Source organism: Podarcis gaigeae, assembly GCF_964106915.1.
Source record: "Podarcis gaigeae genome assembly, chromosome: 2".
NCBI lineage: Eukaryota > Metazoa > Chordata > Lepidosauria > Squamata > Lacertidae > Podarcis > Podarcis gaigeae.
The window spans coordinates 105,719,537-105,740,987 of record NC_139679.1 but is presented as its reverse complement, the minus strand read 5'-3'; the positions used below and the strand labels follow the sequence as shown (position 1 = coordinate 105,740,987).

At 44.9% G+C, this 21,451-nt stretch overlaps 1 protein-coding gene across 1 annotated transcript; it reads right to left on the bottom strand.

The window, feature by feature from the left end:
* Positions 1 to 2,993: 2,993 nt before the first annotated feature.
* LOC310837869 (monoacylglycerol lipase ABHD6-like) lies at positions 2,994 to 21,039 on the bottom strand. Its single transcript, XM_083725067.1, has 9 exons — positions 20,628 to 21,039; positions 14,327 to 14,465; positions 11,713 to 11,869; positions 9,676 to 9,789; positions 9,164 to 9,296; positions 8,657 to 8,814; positions 7,119 to 7,173; positions 5,179 to 5,279; positions 2,994 to 3,983 (listed from the first exon to the last, which is right to left on the bottom strand). Exons 2-9 carry the CDS (start codon positions 14,434 to 14,436, stop codon positions 3,807 to 3,809), a joined length of 1,005 nt encoding a protein of 334 aa, XP_083581193.1. The 5' UTR covers positions 14,437 to 14,465; positions 20,628 to 21,039; the 3' UTR covers positions 2,994 to 3,806.
* Between the last annotated feature and the right edge of the window lie 412 nt (positions 21,040 to 21,451).

The window sequence follows — 21,451 nt, the reverse complement described above, 5'->3', positions numbered from 1 at the left end:
CCAACCTGACTCTTGGTCCAATGCCTGCTGGCACTGCTGTTTTTATAGTGCTATTCTTTGAGCTGTTTATGATATCTGAAGCTGAGCTTATGAAGGCTTTAAGGATTATTGTTACGGAGAATAGATCTGCATGAAAAGGAAACAGCCCCTTGCCACCGGGAAGGATGATCTGTATGGTTCTCATTAAATTAATGCAAGTTTTATCTTAATTTGTTCGAGTTCTTGTTTGCCACTTGAGTTGCGTTTGCAGTTCACTTTAAAACATCATTTCAATACAAAGCAAATTTTAGGACCTAGGAGCACCAATGATTCAGTTATATAGTGGCAAAAAGTAGCAAGCTTTGTTTCATAGATTTCGAGGAACATGTAAGAGAAAGGGCACTGAAAGTAATGTAGCCTATTTTAGTCTGTCTGAGCAGGGCTGAGTGTTCTGTTGCTTGCCAGTAGAAAGCTGCAATAGAGTAGAACTTGCTGCTAGAGTATGTTATATTCGTGTCTCTGTGTGTACTGACTTTTTTGGGGGGGGGTAGTTCTACAGCAAATTCCCCCAGAAATGAACCCATTTCTGAGACTTGTATAAATTATGCAAACTAAGCAAATTAGCATGTTCTCATTTTGCAGAATTGTAGTTGAGGCATGACCTTGCCAACAGGAAATCTTTAGCTTCCACTCATATAATTCTAGGAACTTCTTTAAAATGAAAACTCAGATCCTTCGGAAATGGAGCTCTTTACTCATCAAATTGCAGCAGATGTACAGTACTGGTTATAAAGGTAAAGGTACCCCTGCCCGTACGGGCCAGTCTTGCCAGACTCTGGGGTTGTGCGCCCATCTCACTCAAGAGGCCAGGGGCCAGCGCTGTCCGGAGACACTTCCGGGTCACGTGGCCAGCGTGACATCGCTGCTCTGGCGAGCCAGAGCCGCACACGGAAACGCCGTTTACCTTCCCGCTGGTAAGTGGTCCCTATTTATCTACTTGCACCCGGAGGTGCTTTCGAACTGCTAGGTTGGCAGGCGCTGGGACCGAGCAGCGGGAGCGCACACCACCACAGGGATTCGAACCGCCGACCTTTCAATCGGCAAGCCCTAGGCGCTGAGGCTTTAACCTACAGCGCCACCTGCGTCCCACAGTACTGGTTATAATGGCTTATAAAGCCAGTGTCTCTATTTGAGCCTGTTTTTGATGCCTCAGTCAGAAAAAGACGCCCTTCTTGTACTAGGTATGTTTTCCCCCTAACAGTGCCCAGCTTTAAAACATGACATGAGGGGTAATAAACCATCCCTTGGTTATCCTAATAGGTCCATAGATTTAGTTATCATACCTTACAGTTACTGATAAGCTATTGATGGACTTAATACTCCATGAATTTGTATGACAATTTAAAAAAGCTACCTGTTAGTAGCTTGTGGCTGTGAGTTCCATCAGTTGTTTTATGTGAAGTTCACAGCTGTCCTGAGCCTAATGCCAATCAAACATTTTACAAGCCAAAGCTTCAAAATTTATAAGGATGGGAGAAAAGTGTGTCTTATCTGCAAAGTGTTTGTAAGCCTCTGTCATGCCTCCGTGTTTCTGTTTTTCCTATTCATTTTTAAACATGGGGATTGTTTCATGTTGGAGTGTTCAGTACAGTTGGAGAATAGCTTTAATGCTGTTGTCAACTTCAGCTTTGGGAAGTAAAGGTAAGCTCTCGAGTTGAAGGACTGTGTGCACATTTTCCTGGGGAAGCATTCCTTAATAATGTCAGCTAGTCATGCTCAGTTTGGTTTATTAAAGTTGAACCATAATTGACAGGATAATCACCATTATGTTTGTACAAGAAAGCTCTACTTTGCCAAGTTCCTTGAAGCCCTGTGGAAGTATACCATGGAAGAATAACCTTGCCGCTTGCATGTTCCTAAACGGCATGACAGAAACACATGCTATGTCCTTCAGAGCTGGTGAAGACTGTCCCTTTCACGACTTTTTAAATGAGGATTTTCTTTTGATGATGTCCTGCTTTCTAGACTATTCTTTCTGCTAAGTCTAAAGAGTGTGGAGGGCATAGATCTCTTGCCCATTAACCAACTTTCCCAAATAACAGGAGGAAAACATGATTTGGACGATTAGAACCTCAAGTCCTAATGCCTGTCTCTCTTTGCTGGTGCTACCCATGGATCAACAATCACCTTCATCACTTTCTAGTGAGAGAAGCAATTCTGAGTCATGTGACACCCTCATGTACAATTCCTACTGTCTAGTAGTGCATAGGCTGGTTGAGGTTGATAGAAGTTGTAGTCCAAAACTTCTGAGGGGCACAGGATTACTGGAAACTGTGCTACATGATGCTTTACAAAGAGGAATAAGGAAAGGAAAAAATCCAGGTCCCTACCCCAGTGAGCTTACAATATAAATGTCAACACTGGAGGAATGATGAAAAGACAAGGGCACCTAGGGATATGAACAAACATGGTTAAATGGGCAAGTTTTAATCCTTTAAAGACTAATTTTGGACTAAGCACCATTGGAAAACAGCTGGACTTTCTTTTGATTGGCATTCATAGGTCTGTTCTGCAGAGCTTCATTTTTCCCTTGGAGATGTGGACTTAAGAGGCTAAGCAATATGCTGTATGTAAAACGTGCACTTTGGGGGAAGGAATTGAAGGAAAAGAAGTAGAGAACTATGCAGGTGATCCAAGGGGAGTATTCCAGAAATGGCACCAAAACCGAGCAGATCCTTTGCAGTTTCTGAGCAACTTGATGGTGGTGGAAATGCCAGCGAATATAGGAAGCAGAGAGATAATGGTGAATATAAGGCAGAGAGGAGTGAGCCCAGTTTGTGAAGCTTGGATTGCTTTTAACAGGAAAGACCAGGCAGTTGTGCTGGATGTGGAAGGGCACGGGACTTTGTAAAATTTGCAGAGGGGCATCACAGACTTCCCAGTATGGAGAGATGAATTCTCAATGGATGCTCAGTTTGGTTAAGAGGTGAAAAGACTGAGATCGGACAAGGGAGGAGGTGTGGCTAGAGCTTTATTGAAGGGATGGAGAAAAATGGCAGCGTTTCTGTTTTTGCAACGTATTGTGAGAAGTGTCTGAATAAGGATTTGGTGGCAGATGGAATATTGACTGTGTAAAAAGGGGCCTGTCTTTATGGCACCACCATCTTGGAAGCAGCCTAAAGTTTGTCTTTAAAATGTATATGCTGTCTGTTGAGATAGCAAGGTGCATTTGACAGATCTGTCCGTTTCTGAAGTGCACCCTATTTTTGAAATAAGGCAGAGGGGAAGTGACAGGCATCAAGTAAAAATTACACAATATGATTCCATAAAGGCTCGCAGTTTGGTTTTATAATTGAAGGCTGTGGCACTAGCATGGGGAACGTGGGCCCTCCCTAGATGATACTGGGCCCCAGCTCCTCCACCCCTGACCATTGGCAATGACTGGGGCTGGTGGGATTTGGAGTCCAACAACAACAAACACCCCCAGGTTCCCCACCTCTGCTGTACCGTTTCTCTGGGAGTGAACCCCATTGAACGCAATGAGACTAACGTCTAAATAGAGGTGCATAGGACTGTGCTGCAAATCATGCAATTTAATTCCGGGTTCCAATATGCCGAAGGAAAGAAGTCAACTTGAACATTCCAGAATCCTTAAGGTCAGTCCAGGCCTGAAAGGTGGGACAGAACCAACTTTAGAAATAAATAAATAACCGTCTTGTAACAAATGGGGGAAGCCAGCACAGACACCCACAATGTTATGCCCCGTGTTTTTTCTTTCCAGAGTAGGAAGTCCCTTTAAATACTCCAGCTGCCGGACTCAGTGAGGTTTATGCCACCTTCTTCGTCTCTGCTTTGTCACAAACTGAATTGTAGAATTCTAGGATGAGCTTTGCAGATTTCTTGGGTCTCTCGAATGCTATGAAGTGTCCACATTTATCCAGCATATGCACTTGGGAGATGGGAATTGCTGTTGCCAAAACTTCTGCGCCGGACGAATCGAAGACCTGAACAACAAAGAATGAGTATATATTCCCCCCCCCCCCCCCGGTGTCTGCATGGCACTGGGAGGAAATCTCTCACCTGTGACTATTGATAGCATCCCTAACCTTTGGTGAGTTGTGGTATAAATCTATATTGACTATTACCATCATCACCATCATCAGTAGTCAGTCACAACTGAATCCAACCAATCTCCCCTCCCTCTCATCCTCCTGTGCACCCCTGCCCCCTAATTTGCTCTAAAAGGGTTGGGGGAATAACCAAGATCAAATTTGTGGGGCGGTGGACATCGGAGGGAGAGAGGAAGTCCTGCTCCATTCAGAGAGGTTTCGCCTTGCACAGTAACTTTGCAACTGCTAAGTGGTACTTAGTGACAAGCTGAATCCCAATTCTGCTTGTAGAGTCGCTCTACTGACCAACTGATTAAGCTTATTTGCACAAGCATCTCAGATTGACTTTCATATAATAGTAAAATTCACAATGCAACAAAGAAAATACAGAATCATTAAAAAAATGCTCATTGCACAGTTATTGTAATATTATTCACCTTACTCTGAGAACTTCATCCCATTTTGTATTCACTTTCCTAAATTTGAACTCCAGTGTGATTTAGTATGTCACCCCTTCAGTGGGAATTTATGTTCCCCAGGGCATACATATTACCTGTTCTCTTAGGACAGGGCAGGTGTTGGAATTGTGGTGCCTTAAATTTCAGATTATAAACAAATATTGATTGGACTGACATGGTAGTTTGTTGGTTGGCATGTGCCTATTTGTATCTGTTTTAACGATTGGTGGCTGTGGTGTCAGGATGTATGCGTGAGTTAGGTTTGTAGAAGCCTTAAAGGAATTATTTGCTACACTTGTTTCTCCCGCCTTAGATTTCCAGCTTAATAAAAGCCATGAACCAAGTTCTTTGTTTTGAGCTAACCTAGGCCATGGTCTGAGAGCATGTGATGCAGTCACCTTGCTAAAGCAAATACAGGTCTGGGCCTGGTCAGTGTCCGGAGGAGAGACTGTCTAGGAAGCCCATGCATGCTGCTATAATTTCCATTATGAAAGGTGGGAACATAAATGTGCCAAATTTAAATAAACGAACCATTCAGAACAGCAACAACCTCGGGAAATGAAAAGCCACTGAAACAGCTCACTTTTTTGCCTCGCTCCCTAGGAACACAAGCATGCGCACGCACAACTTACCTTGTCACTCCGTCCCCAAATGATCTGTGTAGGTGCCTTAATCTTGCTCATATTGTCGTGAAGGCTGTATCTGGACTTAGAACTGGAGACGTCTAAGAAACCTTTACCAACAAGGAAGCAGAGTTAGGACTGTTTCTGTCATGCGCAGAGGGGGAACTAGATACGCCGAGGGGATCCCTAATCACAATCTTCTGCAGCTTTTAAAAATAACGTTACCTGCTTGTGTTAATTTGATCAGAGGCTGTGTCACAGAGGAAGGACCTTTAGCTGACTTCCCAGCTGTTTTCCTAATTAATCTCCCCCTCCCCAGCTTCACTTTGCCTTTTGGGGGAAAACATGCAGCTGCATTTACTGTATTGGCCTGAATATAAGCCGCACCCCGAATATAAGTCATACCTTTAAAATTAAAGGGGGGGGTACTCCAATTGGATATATTGGAGTACTACAATATATCCAAAACAATGGGAGAAATTGGAAGGATCTCAAAAGAGAAGGCAGACAGGGACTGGAAGGTGTTTAAAAGATACTTGCAAAACTATATCGAAAAATCAAAACTCCTATTAGAATAAACAAGTTTCGTTTCAAATATTGGAATACTAAATAAGATGGATAATAATGTGTAATAGAAAAAGAAATATGAAATTAGGTTAAAGGTGTGTGAAAGAAAGTAATGGAAGTAGAAAGAAATTGCAATTGAGTAGATTGGAAGTCTAACACAAAGGGTGAGGGGTGGTGGATGGTGATGGGAATTATCTGTGGGATTGAGTGTAGGTATGTTGTAGGTATGTAGGTATGTTGTATGAAATGTATGTTTGTATGTGTATTTATGTTGAATTATTTTAACAATAAAATAATAAAATAATAATAATAATAATAATAATAATAATAATAATAATAATAATAATAATATTAAAGGGGGGAAAGGAAATGACAATATCTGAGGAGGAGCGGGGGCCAAGGGGGGCCAAAGAGGCAGCACCTTCACTCCGGTGGCAGGGGCAGCAGCACTTCCAGAGGGTCAGCACCACCATGGCCCCCCCCACAGGACAGGCGGGGAGAGGCGGCCGCTGGCGGGACTCACATGCCCCTTGGGTTAAAGCCAGGCAGCACCTCGGGCTAGCACCAGTCCCAGCACACCGGCTGCATCTCCTGTTCCTCCTCCTAGCAGACCTTCTTGCTCTCTCGCTCTCTCGTCTGTGCTCCTCCCTTCCTTCCTCCTCCTCCCCGCCTTCTGGCTCCCTCTCGGGGACTCCCTCGCTGCACCGCCATCTTGGGAGCAGGCCCAGCTGAAACCAGGCTACATCCAGGGACAAGCCCGCTCCAAGCCAATTTTTGTAAGGTCGCAAATATATGCCACTTTTCGCAGTCAAATTTTTTTGGGGGGCGAGTGTGGCGTATATTTGGGCCAATACAGTAAAAACAAATATTATTTGTTCAACTTCTATCCCACCCTTTCGAAGGAGTGCAAAAGGTGAATAATAGCAACCCCTCTGTACCACAACCAGGGACGTCTCACTCATGCATCTACTTGGGCCCTCACTGCAAAACTTGAGATATGTCTCATAACAGATATCATAGCTAGTAGCCATTGATGGCCATATCTTAGTAGTGCTGGTAGAGTCCCAAGTCTGAAACCTTGGAGAGCCACTCCCAGTCAGTATAACTAGGTGGACCCAATGGTCTGACGCAATACAACATCTTTCTATGCTCCAGTGATAGCTTGAATCCATAACTTCCCCTTTCTCTGATGCATGAGCACCTCTCAAGGATATTTAGCAAGCCACTTTCTGCTTGTTCAGAAAACTGGAATGTGTGAATGCAACAGACTTATGCAGGTATTCTTGTCCGCTGCCGAGTGCGCTCCTGATTCTCAGCTGGCTTAACTCCATGTAAAGTGTGAAGCAACATAGAATGACTCCACAACTGGTTTCTCTACTTACATGTTATGAAAAACATCTTATGTGGTCTCCGATCATCGAGATAAGCCTTCAGCAGCTAAGCATGGAAAACAAGAAGGTCTGAGTCAAAGATGACAACATCGGAAGGCTGTGAGGTTCAAGTCAGGGAACGATATGTTCCTTTCTTAAGGCAGCTGGTGGTGGTGATACATTGGATTCTCTGGCTATGTATTTCATAGACCGGATGGAAACTTGGTATATCAACATTTAAAAAGAATTATAAGGCATATCAATATGTGAAGCGCAATCTGTTGCCTTTTTTTTTTTTCAGCGTGCGAAGAAATTAATAAAGCATTGCTATGAAAATGAGGCTAACGGAAGTGAATTCACCTCAGAACTGTTCCACTTTTATGAGTTTATAGGAATTATCAGCTGCGAATTGGCAAAATGGCTGTTAGAGTAGAGAAGCTGTGGTGGTAGTTGCTCATTCTGGTATTTACACATTCATTCTTGGCTTGCTGCTGCCAGACCATAATGATGATGATAACAATTATTTATTTATACCCCACCCATCTGGCTGGGTTTCCCCAGCCACTCTGGGTGGCTTCCAACAAAAGATTAAAAATACATTAAAGTATCACTCATTAAAAACTTCCCTAAACAGGGCTGCTTTCAGATGTCTTCTAAACATCAGATAGTTGTTTATTTCTTTGACATCTGATGGGAGGGTGTTCCACAGGGAGGGCACCACTATCAATAAGGCCCTCTGCCTGGTTTCCTGTAACCTCACTTCTCACAGTGAGGGAACCGCCAGAAGCCCCTGGGCGCTGGACCTCAGTGTCCAGGCTGAACAATGGGGGTGGAGATGCTCCTTCAGGTATACTGGGCTGAGGCTGTTTAGGGCTTAGGGGTCAGCACCAACACTTTGAATTGTGCTCGGAAACGTACTGGGAGCCAATGTAGGTGTTATGTGGTCTAGGCAGCCGCTCCCAGTCACCAGTCTAGCTGCTACATTCATTAATCAATGGTGTAGTTATGTAATTTTGGGCTCTGGTTATCACGGTCTAATGGATTGGTGGTCTTTAGATGCTAACATGCATTACCTCACTTCAAAATAGGGATGAGGCAGCCTTGCTGGCTTTGGGGGCCCTGCTCCTATCATATTTACCAGTTGCAGGTGAAAGGCATCCTGTATTACCTACAGGGAACTTGCACTCTCTTGCCAAAGACCCATCCGGACCAGCATCCTCTACTCACAGTGGCCACCCAGATATCTTTTGAGAAGCCTACAAGCAGGACCTCAGTGCAACAGCGCTCTCCCCTTCTGTGGTCTCCAGCAACTGGCATCCAAAGGCCATTGTGGCTGGTAGCTGTGGATATCCTCTTCCAGAAATTCATCCAATCCTTTTTAGTTGGGAGCCATATCTACCTATATTGCGGAAGCTAATTCCATAGTTTTCAGATTTCAGCCTGTGCCTTTCCTGCTTAAGTAGCTTTGAGGAGTGGGGATAGGATGTTGGCATAGCTAGGAGGCATCACTGCAGAGGATTGGGCATTCTTTGGAGAACAGCTTCTCTCACCTGTGTGTTTACAATGCTGGGGCGATGCAAGCAGAGTTTGAACAAGTGTTTGCTCTGCTTGTCAGTCACTGGAATAAGAGTAGTATCCTCAGGGTTCTTGGCTTGAATCAGCTCTTTTAAGCGCATGAAGAATTCGTTTTCTGTTGGATACTTTAGACCTAGGAGTTGGGAGACAATGCAGAATGTCCAGACAAACCAAAGCAATTCATGGCACAACCCCAGTTTCAACAGACAAAATGGCAGCAGAATTTAAAGGATCAACTAGTAAAAGCAACTTCAAAGGCACCAGCTGGGGAAAATGTTCCATAAGAAGGTCGCCATTACCATGGGCTCCAGCTCCACATTGGCCAAAAGATTCCTGCATTGCAGGAGGTTGGACTAGATGACCCCTGGGAGCACCTCCAACTCTGCGATGCTATGACTTAGTTCCGAGTTTCTAGGAATAATCACCCGTGTCATTTTGGAAGGGCAACTGGAGAAGGAGATCTGAAGAATTTTGGTACTCACCTGCCGGGCAAAGGAGGGACAAGGAGAAAATCTCAGATGGGTACTGAGCAGCGTAAACACCGGCAACCATTCCTCCCATAGACATGCCAACCAGGTGAAAAGGCTTTTTGCTCAGGCCAATGGCCTCAACAAACTGAAATAATAAAAATATTATTATTAAATTGTTACTTATTTTTATGCAGTGCAGGTAAAGAGAAATCGTGTTACATATATTTAGGCAGTTTTGTGACCCTGTTGTAGCAACTAAGTCAGGCAGGGTGTTTCTCAGAGAATACGGTGATCTGTTTTAGCCAGGCCTCTCCTAGAGTGTTGGGCCACAACCTGCAAACCAGGGTTCAACTCCCAACTTGGTTTCTTCTAAGCAGCCCATTGGCCCCAGTTGAAGTGATCACACAGTCAGCCATGATGACGATTCCCATGTTCCACCAATCAGTAAAGGTCTTCTCTGGGAACCACTCACCTGCCAGCTTTCAAGATAGAATGGGTCTCTGTTGGGTAAACGGAGGCCTTACCTGGTGTATCCGTTTAGTCTGAGCTGCAGCTGTGTAGCTTTCCCCCAGCAGGCGAGTGGTTTCTCCATGACCGGGCATGTCAAGGCAGATCAAGTGGAGGTTACGAGGAAAGAGCTGTGGAAAGACGGCGTTCTTCATACAAAACCAAGGAATCAAAACAAGCATAGAATCATAAAGGTAAAGGGACCCCTGACTATTAGGTCCAGTCGTGACCGACTCTGAGGTTGCGGCGCTCATCTCGCTTTATTGGCCGAGGGAGCCGGCGTACAGCTTCTGGGTCATGTGGCCAGCATGACTAAGCTGCTTCTGGAGAACCAGAGCAGCGCACGGAAACGCCGTTTACCTTCCCGCTGGAGAGGTACCTATTTATCTACTTGCACTGTGATGTGCTTTTGAACTGCTAGGTTGGCAGGAGCAGGGACCGAGCAACAGGAGCTCACCCCATTGCGGGGATTCAAACCTTCGACCTTCTGATCGGCAAGTCCTAGGCTCTGTGGTTTAACCCACAGCACCACCTGCGTCCCTCATAGAATCATAGAGGATCATAAAATTGTAGCTGGAAGGGCCCACAAGGGCTATCTAGTCCAACACTCCGCAGGAATCTTTTGCCCAGTGTGTAAGTGTTTCATGCTCTACCAGCTGCATAAGTGGACCTCTTCATTGCTGAAAGGTGGTGTGGTTAAGGTGGCATATTTTTTTAGCAGGCTGGTCTCATGTGTACAGATTGAGAGCATATGAACCATCAGCTCTTGCTGGAACCATCAACAGCCCAAGAGAGCTGTTAGGATAGCCGCTTTCCCCACCTTGCCTGGGGTTGCTTAAGAAAGACCTGCTACAGATAGGTAGCCGTGTTGGTCTGCCATAGTCAAAACAAAAAAAGGTGCTACTGGAAGGATTTTATTTGTTTTAAGAAAGACCTGTGTGACCTGAGGGAAGGCAGAAGTGAGGGAGGCCCAGGCCTCGGAGCTTATGCCATCAGCTTCTGGAGACATCATCAGTCAGCCTGAGAGGTCTCTGTTGCTCTATATTTTATTTTATTTCTTTTGTTTGTTTTGGTATTTTAAGATTTTAAACAACCTTGGGTGCCTGGGCAGAAAGGCAGTAAAAAAAAAAAAAAAGAAGGTAAAGGACCCCTGACTGTAAAGTCCAGTCATGAACGACTCTGGGGTTGCGACGCTCATCTCGCTTTACAGGCTAAGGGAGCCGGCGTTTGTCCACAGACAGTTTTTCTGGGTCATGGGGCCAGCATGACTAAGCTGCTTCTGGCGAAACCAGAGCAGTGCACAGAACCGCCATTTACCTTCCCGTCGGAGCGGTACCTATTTATCTACTTGTAGAGAGGTTTAACAAAGGCCTCAGCTGCACAATACATTGAAAGTATAATATCACTTTAAACTGTCATGGCTTCCCCCAGAGAATCCTGGGAGCTGTAATTTGTTAAGTCTGTTAGGGGAGCCTTAACTACATTTCCCAGGATTCTTTGGGGGGAAGCCATGACTGTTAACATGGTATGGGAGTTCTTTGCATGTAGGGTGTGGATGGAGCTGCTTTGTTCCTTTATTTAACAGAATTTGTATACTGCTTAATCGTGAAAAAGCCTCTAAGTGGTTTTCATAATATATATATAAAAGTTGTTGCCAATCAAAGCCAGAGTTAAAAACAAGCTAACCTTAAAAAGCACCATAATCAAAATAAGCAACAGTTTAAACTATATATGGTCAAGTAAAATTACGTATTAAAATACATGTCAGCTTTACATATCTGAGTAGACTTGCCTAAACAAAATATGATTTGCATGCAAAACAATATAGCAAGGGAAGGAAGGAAGGAAGGAAAGGTGAGATACAAATTTAATAAATAAATATAGTCAAGGGACAGAGAGTTCCAGAGTGTTATTGTTGCCACGCTAAATGATTGATTCCTTACAAGTGCAGAATGAGCATTTTTGTGGCACGTGCAAAAGTGCCAGTTGTCCAGTCTGAAGCAGCTCCCTGGGCAAATATCGGGCATTGTCCAAATAACAAAATGGGAACCTACTTGGATTGTATTTAACCATATGTTTTTGTCGAGAGAGAACCCATGTAGCATCAGCATGGATGGCCGAGGTCCAGGCTGCCCCCGCGTGAAGTAACTGAATCGGTAGCCATCACAATCCACGTGCTCCACTTTCACACCCGCTCTATGACGTTTGAACCTAAAAGTATAGAGAGAAGCAAGATGAGGCAAGAGTGATTTTGCACTTCCAGTTGACATCAGGGTGGCAGAGATTCTGCTGCTCACCAGCTTTGCTTTGGCCTGCTGTCCAACCCATATTGTGGCCAACCCTCTCTGTTTCAAGGGCTCTGAAGGATCTTCAGCCATCAGAATTGATTACAATGGTACGTTGGGTTACAAACACCTCAGGTTACAGACTCTGCTAACCCAGAAATAGTACCTCAGGATGAGAACAGAAATCACATGCCAGCGGCACGGTGGCAGCAGGAGACCCCTTTAGCTAAAGCGATACCTCAGGTTAAGAACAGTTTCAGGTTAAGAACGGACCTCCGGAATTAATTAAGTTCGTTACTAGAGGTTCCACTGTATATTAATATCTATTTGGTTTATGATATAAATAATCAGATATTATTACATAACAGCTGCGTGTCCAAGGTCCCATTTGCACTATACATTTAAAGCAGGATGATAACACTTTCAAGCAGCTATAAAGGTAAAGGTAAAGAGACCCCTGACCATTAGGTCCAGTCGTGGCCGACTCTCGGGTTGCGGCGCTCATCTCGCTTTATTGGCCGAGGGAGCCGGTGTACAGCTTCCGGGTCATGTGGCCAGCATGACCAAGCCGCTTCTGGCGAACCAGAGCAGCTCATGGAAATGCCGTTTACCTTCCCATCAGAGTGGTACCTATTTATCTATTTACACTTTGACGTGATTTCAAACTGCTAGGTTGGCAGGAGCAGGGACTAAGCAACGGGAGCTCACCCCGCCGCAGGGATTCAAACCGCCAACCTTCTGAGTGGCAAGTCCTAGGCTCTGTGGTTTAACCCACAGCGCCACCTGCGTCCCTTCAAGCAGCTATGGCTTTCCCCAAAGAATCCTGGGAGCTGTAATCTATTATGGGTGCTGAGAGTTGTCAAGAGGCTACTATGACTCAAACAGAGTCCCTCTTCCTAGGGAATTCTAGCTGTGAGCTGAACAGAAATCTCCCAACAGTCCTTGGCACCCTTAACAAACAAAAGTTTTCCAGGATTATTATTGGGGGGGGGGATGCATGCTGTACTCAAACTCTACCATCTCCCGTCAGGGCTGCTGGTCTACCAGCTAAATGGACCAAATGATCCAAGTCAGCAGGCAGCTTTCTGTGTTCCTTTCTGAAGCCATTGGGAGCGGTCCTTTGAAGTTTTAGTGCATTGAGCCATCATAACTACCAGAGAAAACAACCTGTACGATCCTGAGGAACACCTGCCAGTTACCCTCCCACAGCAGAGAGTTGCAATCCTGAGGTTACTGATGGTTTGATAGCCTACGGAAAGACACAATTCCTAGCCTGACTTCTCTGTGTGTCAATATTTCCCGTTCAAAAAAAATACATTGGATTTATGTTGTGAGCACACTGTTCCTTTAAAGCAAACTCAAAACATACCTCTGCTCAAAGAATTCTGGGTGCTGTAGTTTCCCTGCCACAGAGTTGCCATTGCCAGCAACCTTTAAGAAACTACAGTACCCAGAATTCTTTGAAGGAAAGACTGTGCTTCGAATGTGCTTTAAAAGTATAGCCTTAGACTCCTTAAAGGGGCCATTTATTGCCATCCTGTTTGTTTATGGCTCTTCTTTGCTAGTGTTGTTTGGCAAGCTCTTACTTCCTTGTTTTTGTTCCTTTTTTATCTTCTCCTCTCATAGATTAATGTACAGTGGTTCCTTGGTTCTCGAACTTAATCCATTCCAGAAGTCTGTTCGACTCCTGAAACCATTCAAAAACCAAGGCATGGCTTCCTATTGGCTGCAGGTGCTTCTTGTACTCAAGCAGAAGTAACATTTGATGTTCGGCTTCCGAAAAACGTTCGCAAACCAGAACACTTACTCCCAGGTTTGCAGCATTTGGGAGCCGATTTGTTTGGCAACTAAGCCAGCCCTCCATCAAGATCAGATTTAGGGACTCTCTTCCTGCCTCTGATGCTTGTTTGGGTTGATGGGAGTTGTAGTTTAACAACAGCTGGAAAGCCAAAACTTACCCACACCTGCTCTAGATACTAGAGTCAGACCTGGTACAGGGTGTTGTAAGCAGGTGACCCTCTGGATGTTGTTGGACTATAATTCCCATCATCCCTGACCATTGCTCATGATGGCTGGAACTGATGGGAGCTGGAGTCTGAGAACAGCGGAGGATCACAGATTCTCCCTCGCTGTCATATTGCAGCTGTTAGCCTCCTGGCTTCCTGGCTTCTGAACTTGCACCAAACAGATACTGCTTCCTGGTTAGGACACTGCATAGTTGACCACGGATGGAAGTCAGTTCATGTATCAGATGTTGGTGGACTCCCAACACTCATCACACTTGAACATTCCTGCTGAGGCTGATGGGAGCTGGGGTCCAACAACATCTGGAGGGCCACAGATTCCCCACCACTGCTGTATATAACCTGAGCTATGCACTCACCACATCATGGTCCTGAATATTAGTGAAGGCAACGCATGGTACCGCACGAAAAGGGTTGATAGGATAGTCATAGGGATGTGAAAAATCGTCTTGATCACAGTGAGATCCATGTCTGCTAGTTAAGGTTGTTCTTTGCGGTCTGCACATAATAAACCAATCAGACAATCAAAGAAAAGAATAAAGTTGGTTAATAGGACGTGAATCCTAATGCCTGCAGTTCTGCTAGAATTTCATTTCCCAGAAGAGCAGATAAATAAATCTTAGGATTAGTTGAGAGACCTGTTTCTTTAGACATTTGGGGATATATTTTGAAGTAGGGTAAAAAAAATTCATTGTGCATTCATTGGAAAGAAAATTGTTTTCAGGTTATGACCAGATGCTATATTATTCCAAAGATACATTTGAGGTTAATTTTTAGGAATGTCAGAAGAGAAGAGGAAATAATCTTCACATGTGATGGACATGCGGTGTGGTTAATGCATCCATAAAGAAAGCAACCAGTATAACATTAGTGTTAGAAGTGGACCACTATAATACCAGAAGCTGATTTCTTATATAGAGGCTGCTTCATTTGATCAAATGTGACACTGTCCCATCAACCTCAACCAGCCCCCACCTGCTTGACTAAGATCTTATAACCAGTCCAGAGGAGAACACTGGCTGCCAGCTTCCTCCGCCATAGTATCAGGGCTGCCCCTTGTGGAACTCAGCAGGGAAGGTGATGGGGACAAATCTCTCATGTTGTTGGCATCCGTCTGTCTTGGGAGGTGTTCCACCAACAAGCCTGGTGCCTGAAGCCAGCTCCCTGTAGAGCATGTCCTTGAGGATCCTGACATCTTCCATTCTGTGGACATGACCAAGCCAGTGTAGACTTTGCTGAGACAGGAGTGCGAACATTCTGGGAATGTGGGCTAGGGGAGACACATCTTTGTTTGAGATGCTGTCCTGCCATGTGATGCCCCAGATCCTCCTGACACAGAGTATGTGGAAGCTGTTGAGACCTTGCTTCTGATGGTTGTAAGTTGCACACCTCTCACTTCCATAAAGCAGCATGCTCAACACACAAGCCTGGGAGGCCTTCGTCTCGGTGTGTTTCATCAACAAGGCAATTGGAAGAAAAGATACCTAAAGTTAATACAAATGGAGCTGGGTAGCCTAGCTGTGTGATCCATGCTCTGCTTAGATAGACTACCATGTACTCTTAAGTGGGGCTTACCCTTGAAGACTGTCCAGAAGCTCCAGCTAGGGCAGAATGTGATGAGGCAAGGAGGGACTGTATAACACTTGTCCTGAGAGAGCTGAATTGGCTGCCTATTTGCTACTGAGCCCAGTTCAAGGTGTTAATACCCAAATACTTGAAGAAGTGTCTCTCCCCACATCTGCCAACCCAAGCCGTACATTCTGCAATGAAGGCCTGATGAGTTGTCCCATCAAAAAGTGTGGCTTATTGTATGGTGCCTCAAGAGATAGGATTTTCTATGACAGCTACATTCCCTCATGGGCAGCCTCTTGGAGGGGTCAGATACCATTGGTGGGCAGGTTCAGAGGCAAATAGTAGGCAGAGCAACAGGTGTGTAATTCATTGTGCAGTAGGCTACATTCCAGCTATACAAAAACCAAAAATTTCTACACTTGCCACACACTCCATCGAGGCAAGACAGAGGTATTATTGAGTACAAATACACATTCCATGCATGGAAAACACTCAGGGAAGGTCAATGAGGGCCACAGGTCCCATCACCTCCTGACAAATAGAAGGGGAAGAAATGGAGAAAGTGAGAGATTTTACCTTCTTGGGCTCCATGATCACTGCAGATGGTGACAGCAGTCACAAAATTAAAAGACGCCTGCTTCTTGGGAGAAAAGCAATGACAAAAAGCAGAGACATCACCTTGCCAACAAAGGTCTGTATAGTTAAAGCTCTGGTTTTCCCAGTAGTGATGTATGGAAGTGAGAGCTGGACCATAAAGAAGGCTGATCGCCAAAGAATTGATGCTTTTGAATTATGGTGCTGGAGGAGACTCTTGAGAGTCCCATGGACTGCAAGATGATCAAACCTATCCATTCTTAAGGAAATCAGCCCTGAGTGCTCACTGGAAGGACAGATCGTGAAGCTGAGGCTCCAATACTTTGGCCACCTCATGAGAAGAGAAGACTCTCTGGAAAAGACCCTGATGTTGGGAAAGATGGAGGGCACAAGGAGAAGGGGACGACAGAGGAGGAGATGGTTGGACAGTGTTCTCGAAGCTACCAGCATGAGTTTGACCAAACTGCGGGAGGCACTGGAAGACAGGAGTGCCTGGCGTGCTCTGGTCCATGGGGTCACGAAGAGTCGGACACGACTAAACAACTAAACAACAACAACCTTTAGGAATGTTGGTGTATTCCAATACAAACAGAAAGTGCATGTGTTTGCTTATTTGTCCCATGTGAGAAATAGAAAGCGATCCAGTGAATATGATAGGTATTGCTGTTTTCAGTCTGGTAAAAAGTATGTCATCTATTGCATCTCCTCCACCCGCCCACCATTTGCATTGCTTTCCCCTTGTATTTGAAGAAATGGTATGGAGTAACGTTACAGCAACACAGTTTTCATTATTACATAAATTCTGTAAGTTACAGAGTTTCACCACAATGGGCAGTGGGATAATCATGTACGTGTTGGTGGAAGATGAACTGCAGCAGAACAGGAACAGGGCTGCATGTAACAGACACAGAGTGGGAATGGAAAAACCATGTCTTCTTTCATTGCTGCCTACCTGTGCTCTATTCTCATCAACCCTCTTCTGCCCGGCTTCAGCTTGTCCTCCTTGTGATTCACCCCAAAAGCCTGATTAGGACTAAGTCAAGGGCATCTGGAGGTGTTGGTGAATTGCAACCCAATTGTGTGTTATGAGTGTGTTGTTGATGCACCTGGCTCCAAAGCTCTGGAGAGCTCACCACAAGATCTTGAAACAGATCTTGAAAGATGCAGTAGTGCTCTGAGTGAAACTGTTCTGGGCAGCTCCTGAGCCAAGGGAAATTATTTCTCTCGTCATCACCTCCCAGGCAGAAGTAAAACCTATTTGAACCTCCGGCAGATTAGAAACAATTATTCCCATGATTATTCTGGCTGCTTATCCTGGGGACTACAAACCCCAGTGTGGACTGTGTGGGGTGCAGCAGATGAGGGGGGGGGAAACCCAGATGTCCTTGAACTACAACTCCCACCATTCCTGACCGCTGTTTGTTGTTGTTTTTTTAAAATGTTCCGTTTTAGCCAGGCCTTTGGTTGATTTGATTGACATCCTATGCCCTTTAAAAATGTGGGGTTTTTTTGAGAGGGGAGTTATTGGGTTCTTGTTTTTATTTTGATTAAGTATTTTGTGGTTTTATATTCTGAATTTATTCTGTGAACCACCCTGAAATTTGCGGGTATAGGGCGATATATAAATTCAATAAATGAATGAATAAAAATAGGTTTATAGGTGCTAGAATTTAATTAAGATTTGAGGTGTTGAAAGCTAGTCTCTCCTCACACCCGGTGTGAGGTGATAGCTAGACCCATGTGTATATTTGACCTGCATATTAGACGTGTCTAAACCCCCTGAAATTAGCACGTGTTACAGGCTGAATAAGGCAAGCGGGTGCTAATTTACTCTTGACTAAGTTCCATGGAGGCCTGTGGGGTAATGAGCCGTTTGATGCACAACAATCCATCAAAGGAACTCGCCACAGAGAGCAAAGAGGTGGGGCCCTTTTGACTCCAGAGATAAATCCATGAGTTTTGGCCTTGCAGGGAGGAGTTAAGCAACAAAGCTGGGAAGCAGCGTGCTGGAGAGAGAGCGAGAGAGATGAAGAGCAACGTTTGAGAACAATGGTAGCTATGGAAGAAGCCACAACCTGGTTGTGGACCATTCCTACGTAGGCTCAGGTTGTATATATGTGTAAATAAACCATAGATCATAAAGACACCACAGTCTCTGCTGTGCTTCATATCAAAAAAAGAAAACAAAGGCCTTAGGTAAGTGCCTGTCATGGACCGGTTGGATGCAGAGGAATGGTGAGAGGAACCAGATGGGGAAACACCAAGGAAAGAAGGATCAGAACCCGGGGAATGGTGGTGGGACAATGATGAGGGAGAAGAGGGAGCAGACTGGGAGGAGGAGGTGTCGGAAGCTGAAGAGGTAACGGGGCTTAGTGAGCTGGGAGAGTCTGTGCCAGAGAGAAAACCAGAAACAGAAGCAGAAGCAGGAGAGGAGGGAGGCCAAGAGGCAAAGGTGAGTCGGGTTGGTGAAAAGGCATGGGTGTCTCCCCTTTTTGCTGCAACAAACTCCCCTCCCCATTGCCTCCCAGAACCAGAAGAGGGCTAAAACGGGTGGAGCAGTGACACTCTCCACACAGGCACAGTCTCCGATTGCTTGGAGAAAGCCCTGGAGAGGAGGGGCCTTAAACGGCTATGAGGAAGCAGGGACTTTCCATCTCTGCAACTGATCCATTGGTCGAGTCTGTGCTCATTACACCACCAAGCTTGTGCAGATCGTGTTATTGCTAATAAAGAGTTAACTGCAGCTTTCACAGTCTGATTTACTGCCAGCTCAGTCCAGGCAGCGCCTGGAACTCCTTGCTGTGGAGATTGGGAGTGGCATGTAACAATATGTATGCAGGTTGGACTCTACTGAAGGTTTATCCATAAGGAAATAGTTGACTTTATAAGGCAAAGGTCCTGCCCATTTGCTTAGCTGAATAGATTCCCCCTCCCCCCAAATGTTTAATCAGAATCTGCTTTTTGTAACTTGAAGTCATTGGTTGAAGTCCTACTCTCCAGAGCAGAAGATATCAAGCATGCTCCCTCCTCCATGTGACAGCCCTTAAGATATTTGAAGTTGGCTATCATATCTCCTCTCAGTCTCCTCTTTCCAGGCTAAACATACCCAGCTCCTTCAACCATTCCTCATAAGGCTTGGTTCCCAGACCCTTGATCATCTTGGTTGCCCTCCTCTGCACATGTTCCAGCTGGTCAACATCCTTCTTAAATTGTGGAGCCCAGAATTGGACACAGCATTCTAGGTGTGGTTTGACCAAGGCAGAATAGAGCAAGACTATGGCTTCCCTTGATCTGGACACTAGACTTCTGTTGATGCAGCCTAGTATAGCATTAACTTCTTTTGCTGCTGCATCACACTGTTGACTCATGTTAAGCTTGAGAACTAATTTTAATTTGCATAGTTTTTTTTATTATTGTTTTAACACCCCCCCCTTTCCTCCAAGATGCTCCCCTTTTTATCCTCACTACCACCCTGTGAGGTAGGCTGGGCTGAGAGGCAGTGACTGGTCCATGGGCACCCGGTGAACTACATGGCTGAGTGGAGACTAGACCCTGGCTCTCCTAGGTCCATTGCTCTAACCCTACACTACACTGGCTCTTCATCATACATTTTTTGTTGATTCAGTTACCTTGCAACTCTGCAGTACTATGATTTCAGGACTGAGCACCTGATCACTCAGGCTTCTAAGGTGTTTATTATAACGATTTAATTTGATCTTCACAAGTGACTTTTAGCCCTCTTTGTTCTGTTCTCTTTCGTTGCCTTTGATGATGCTTTTAGGATTGCTTTTTTTGTTTTGTTTTTTGTTTTGCTGATGGGTTAATAATAATAATAATATGTTTCATTTTGTATCCCTGCCCTGGTATTGGTACCAATGAAGAGTAGGCTATCAATCTTTTAAATATTAGTAAAGATTTTTTTTTTAAAAAAAACTTTTTAAATTTTTATACTGCCTGTCATCTGTAGATCTCAGCATGGTTCAAAACACAAAATTACAACATTAATATAATATAATATAATATAATATAATATAATATAATAATAATACTGATTAAAATATATATGATATAATATAAAACTCCCATCAAAGGGCAAATTATAGCATCACCGACTGGCAAACATGACAAAGAGTAATAAATTCTTCTTATGTACGCTAGCATTCCTCCTTATGTATACCACTCTGTGTTTAGCAGAATGCCAAAAGGGTAAGAGGAATGCGTGGCATAGATCAAAGCGCTGTGTGCAATAGATTGTTTAGATCAGGCATAGGCAAACTCTGGCCCTCCAGATGTTTGAGACTACAATTCCCATCATCTGACCACTGGCCCTGTTAGCTAGGGATGATGGGAATTGTAGTCCCAAACATCTGGAGGGCCGGAATTTGCCCATGCCTGGTTTAGATGTTGCTCCATGCACACATTTGAGTTACCTGCGCATATATACACAGCACTTTGCAAACTCTCAAATTCCCTGTTTCTTCCATGGAGTCTTACCTGGGACGGGGAGTTGTGCACAGGTGTCCACGCTCACTTTTCACTGCTGCCTCATTTGTTGGTATCTGCATCTTCCAGCTGGGTGGAGGAGTCTTTTAAGGACGTCCTTCCTCCCACATCTAAAGCCTCCTGGACACCGAAGGAGCATTCTGCAGCTGGGTTCATCACAACCCCCACCCTACACACAAACAAACACACTGCCGCCTTGAAATCACCAGAGGTTCTGTGATGAAACACTTCAGGGCCCATGACTGCTACTTCTCTGGAACCTTTGGGCTTGTTCCTCTCTAACTTGGCAGCCTCCTGCTGTAATTAGGTGCCCAGACTCATTGCACGAAGATAGTTAAAGGTGGCTGGCTGCTCTGGAGGCAAAGGAGACTCAGGTGAATGAAGGTTGTGGCTCTCCCCCCTTGCCAATCAGGGAATCCCTAGAGAAAAGAGCAATAGCAAGGAGGAACCTGGAGGCCAAGTCCTAGAGGGAAGGGCTGAAGGTGCCCAGAGAAAAGACAATTAAGAGGCAACGAGATAGCCATCTTCAACTATTTGAAGGGCTGTCCCATATACAGTGGAGCTAATGTGTGCTTCTGTTGTTCCAGGTCAGGGGTGAACTGGATGTAGGCTGCATAGGTAATATGTTACACAAGAAACTGCCTTCTGCTGAATGGGATCATGGGTCCATCGAGTTCAGTATCGTCAACACTCAGCCAGGAGTCTCTTCCATCCATTCCTGGAGATAGTGAGGAACGAACCTGGTGCTTGGACCTGGTTGGTAGATCTTGGGCTTCTAGGTAGGCCAATCAGTGTTGGCCGGTGCCCTTTGGGGC

What these genes read in the sequence shown, in the direction of transcription:
- LOC310837869 (XM_083725067.1), bottom strand. Translation starts at nt 14,436, where the DNA reads ATGGATCTCACTGTGATCAAGACGATTTTTCACATCCCTATGACTATC. An exon ending in TATGGTTAAATACAATCCAA is followed by an intron (nt 9,790 to 11,712) that starts GTAGGTTCCCAT and finishes GTCTTTCCACAG; the next exon opens with CTCTTTCCTCGTAACCTCCA. An exon ending in TAAGATGTTTTTCATAACAT is followed by an intron (nt 5,280 to 7,118) that starts GTAAGTAGAGAA and finishes TTGTTGGTAAAG; the next exon opens with GTTTCTTAGACGTCTCCAGT.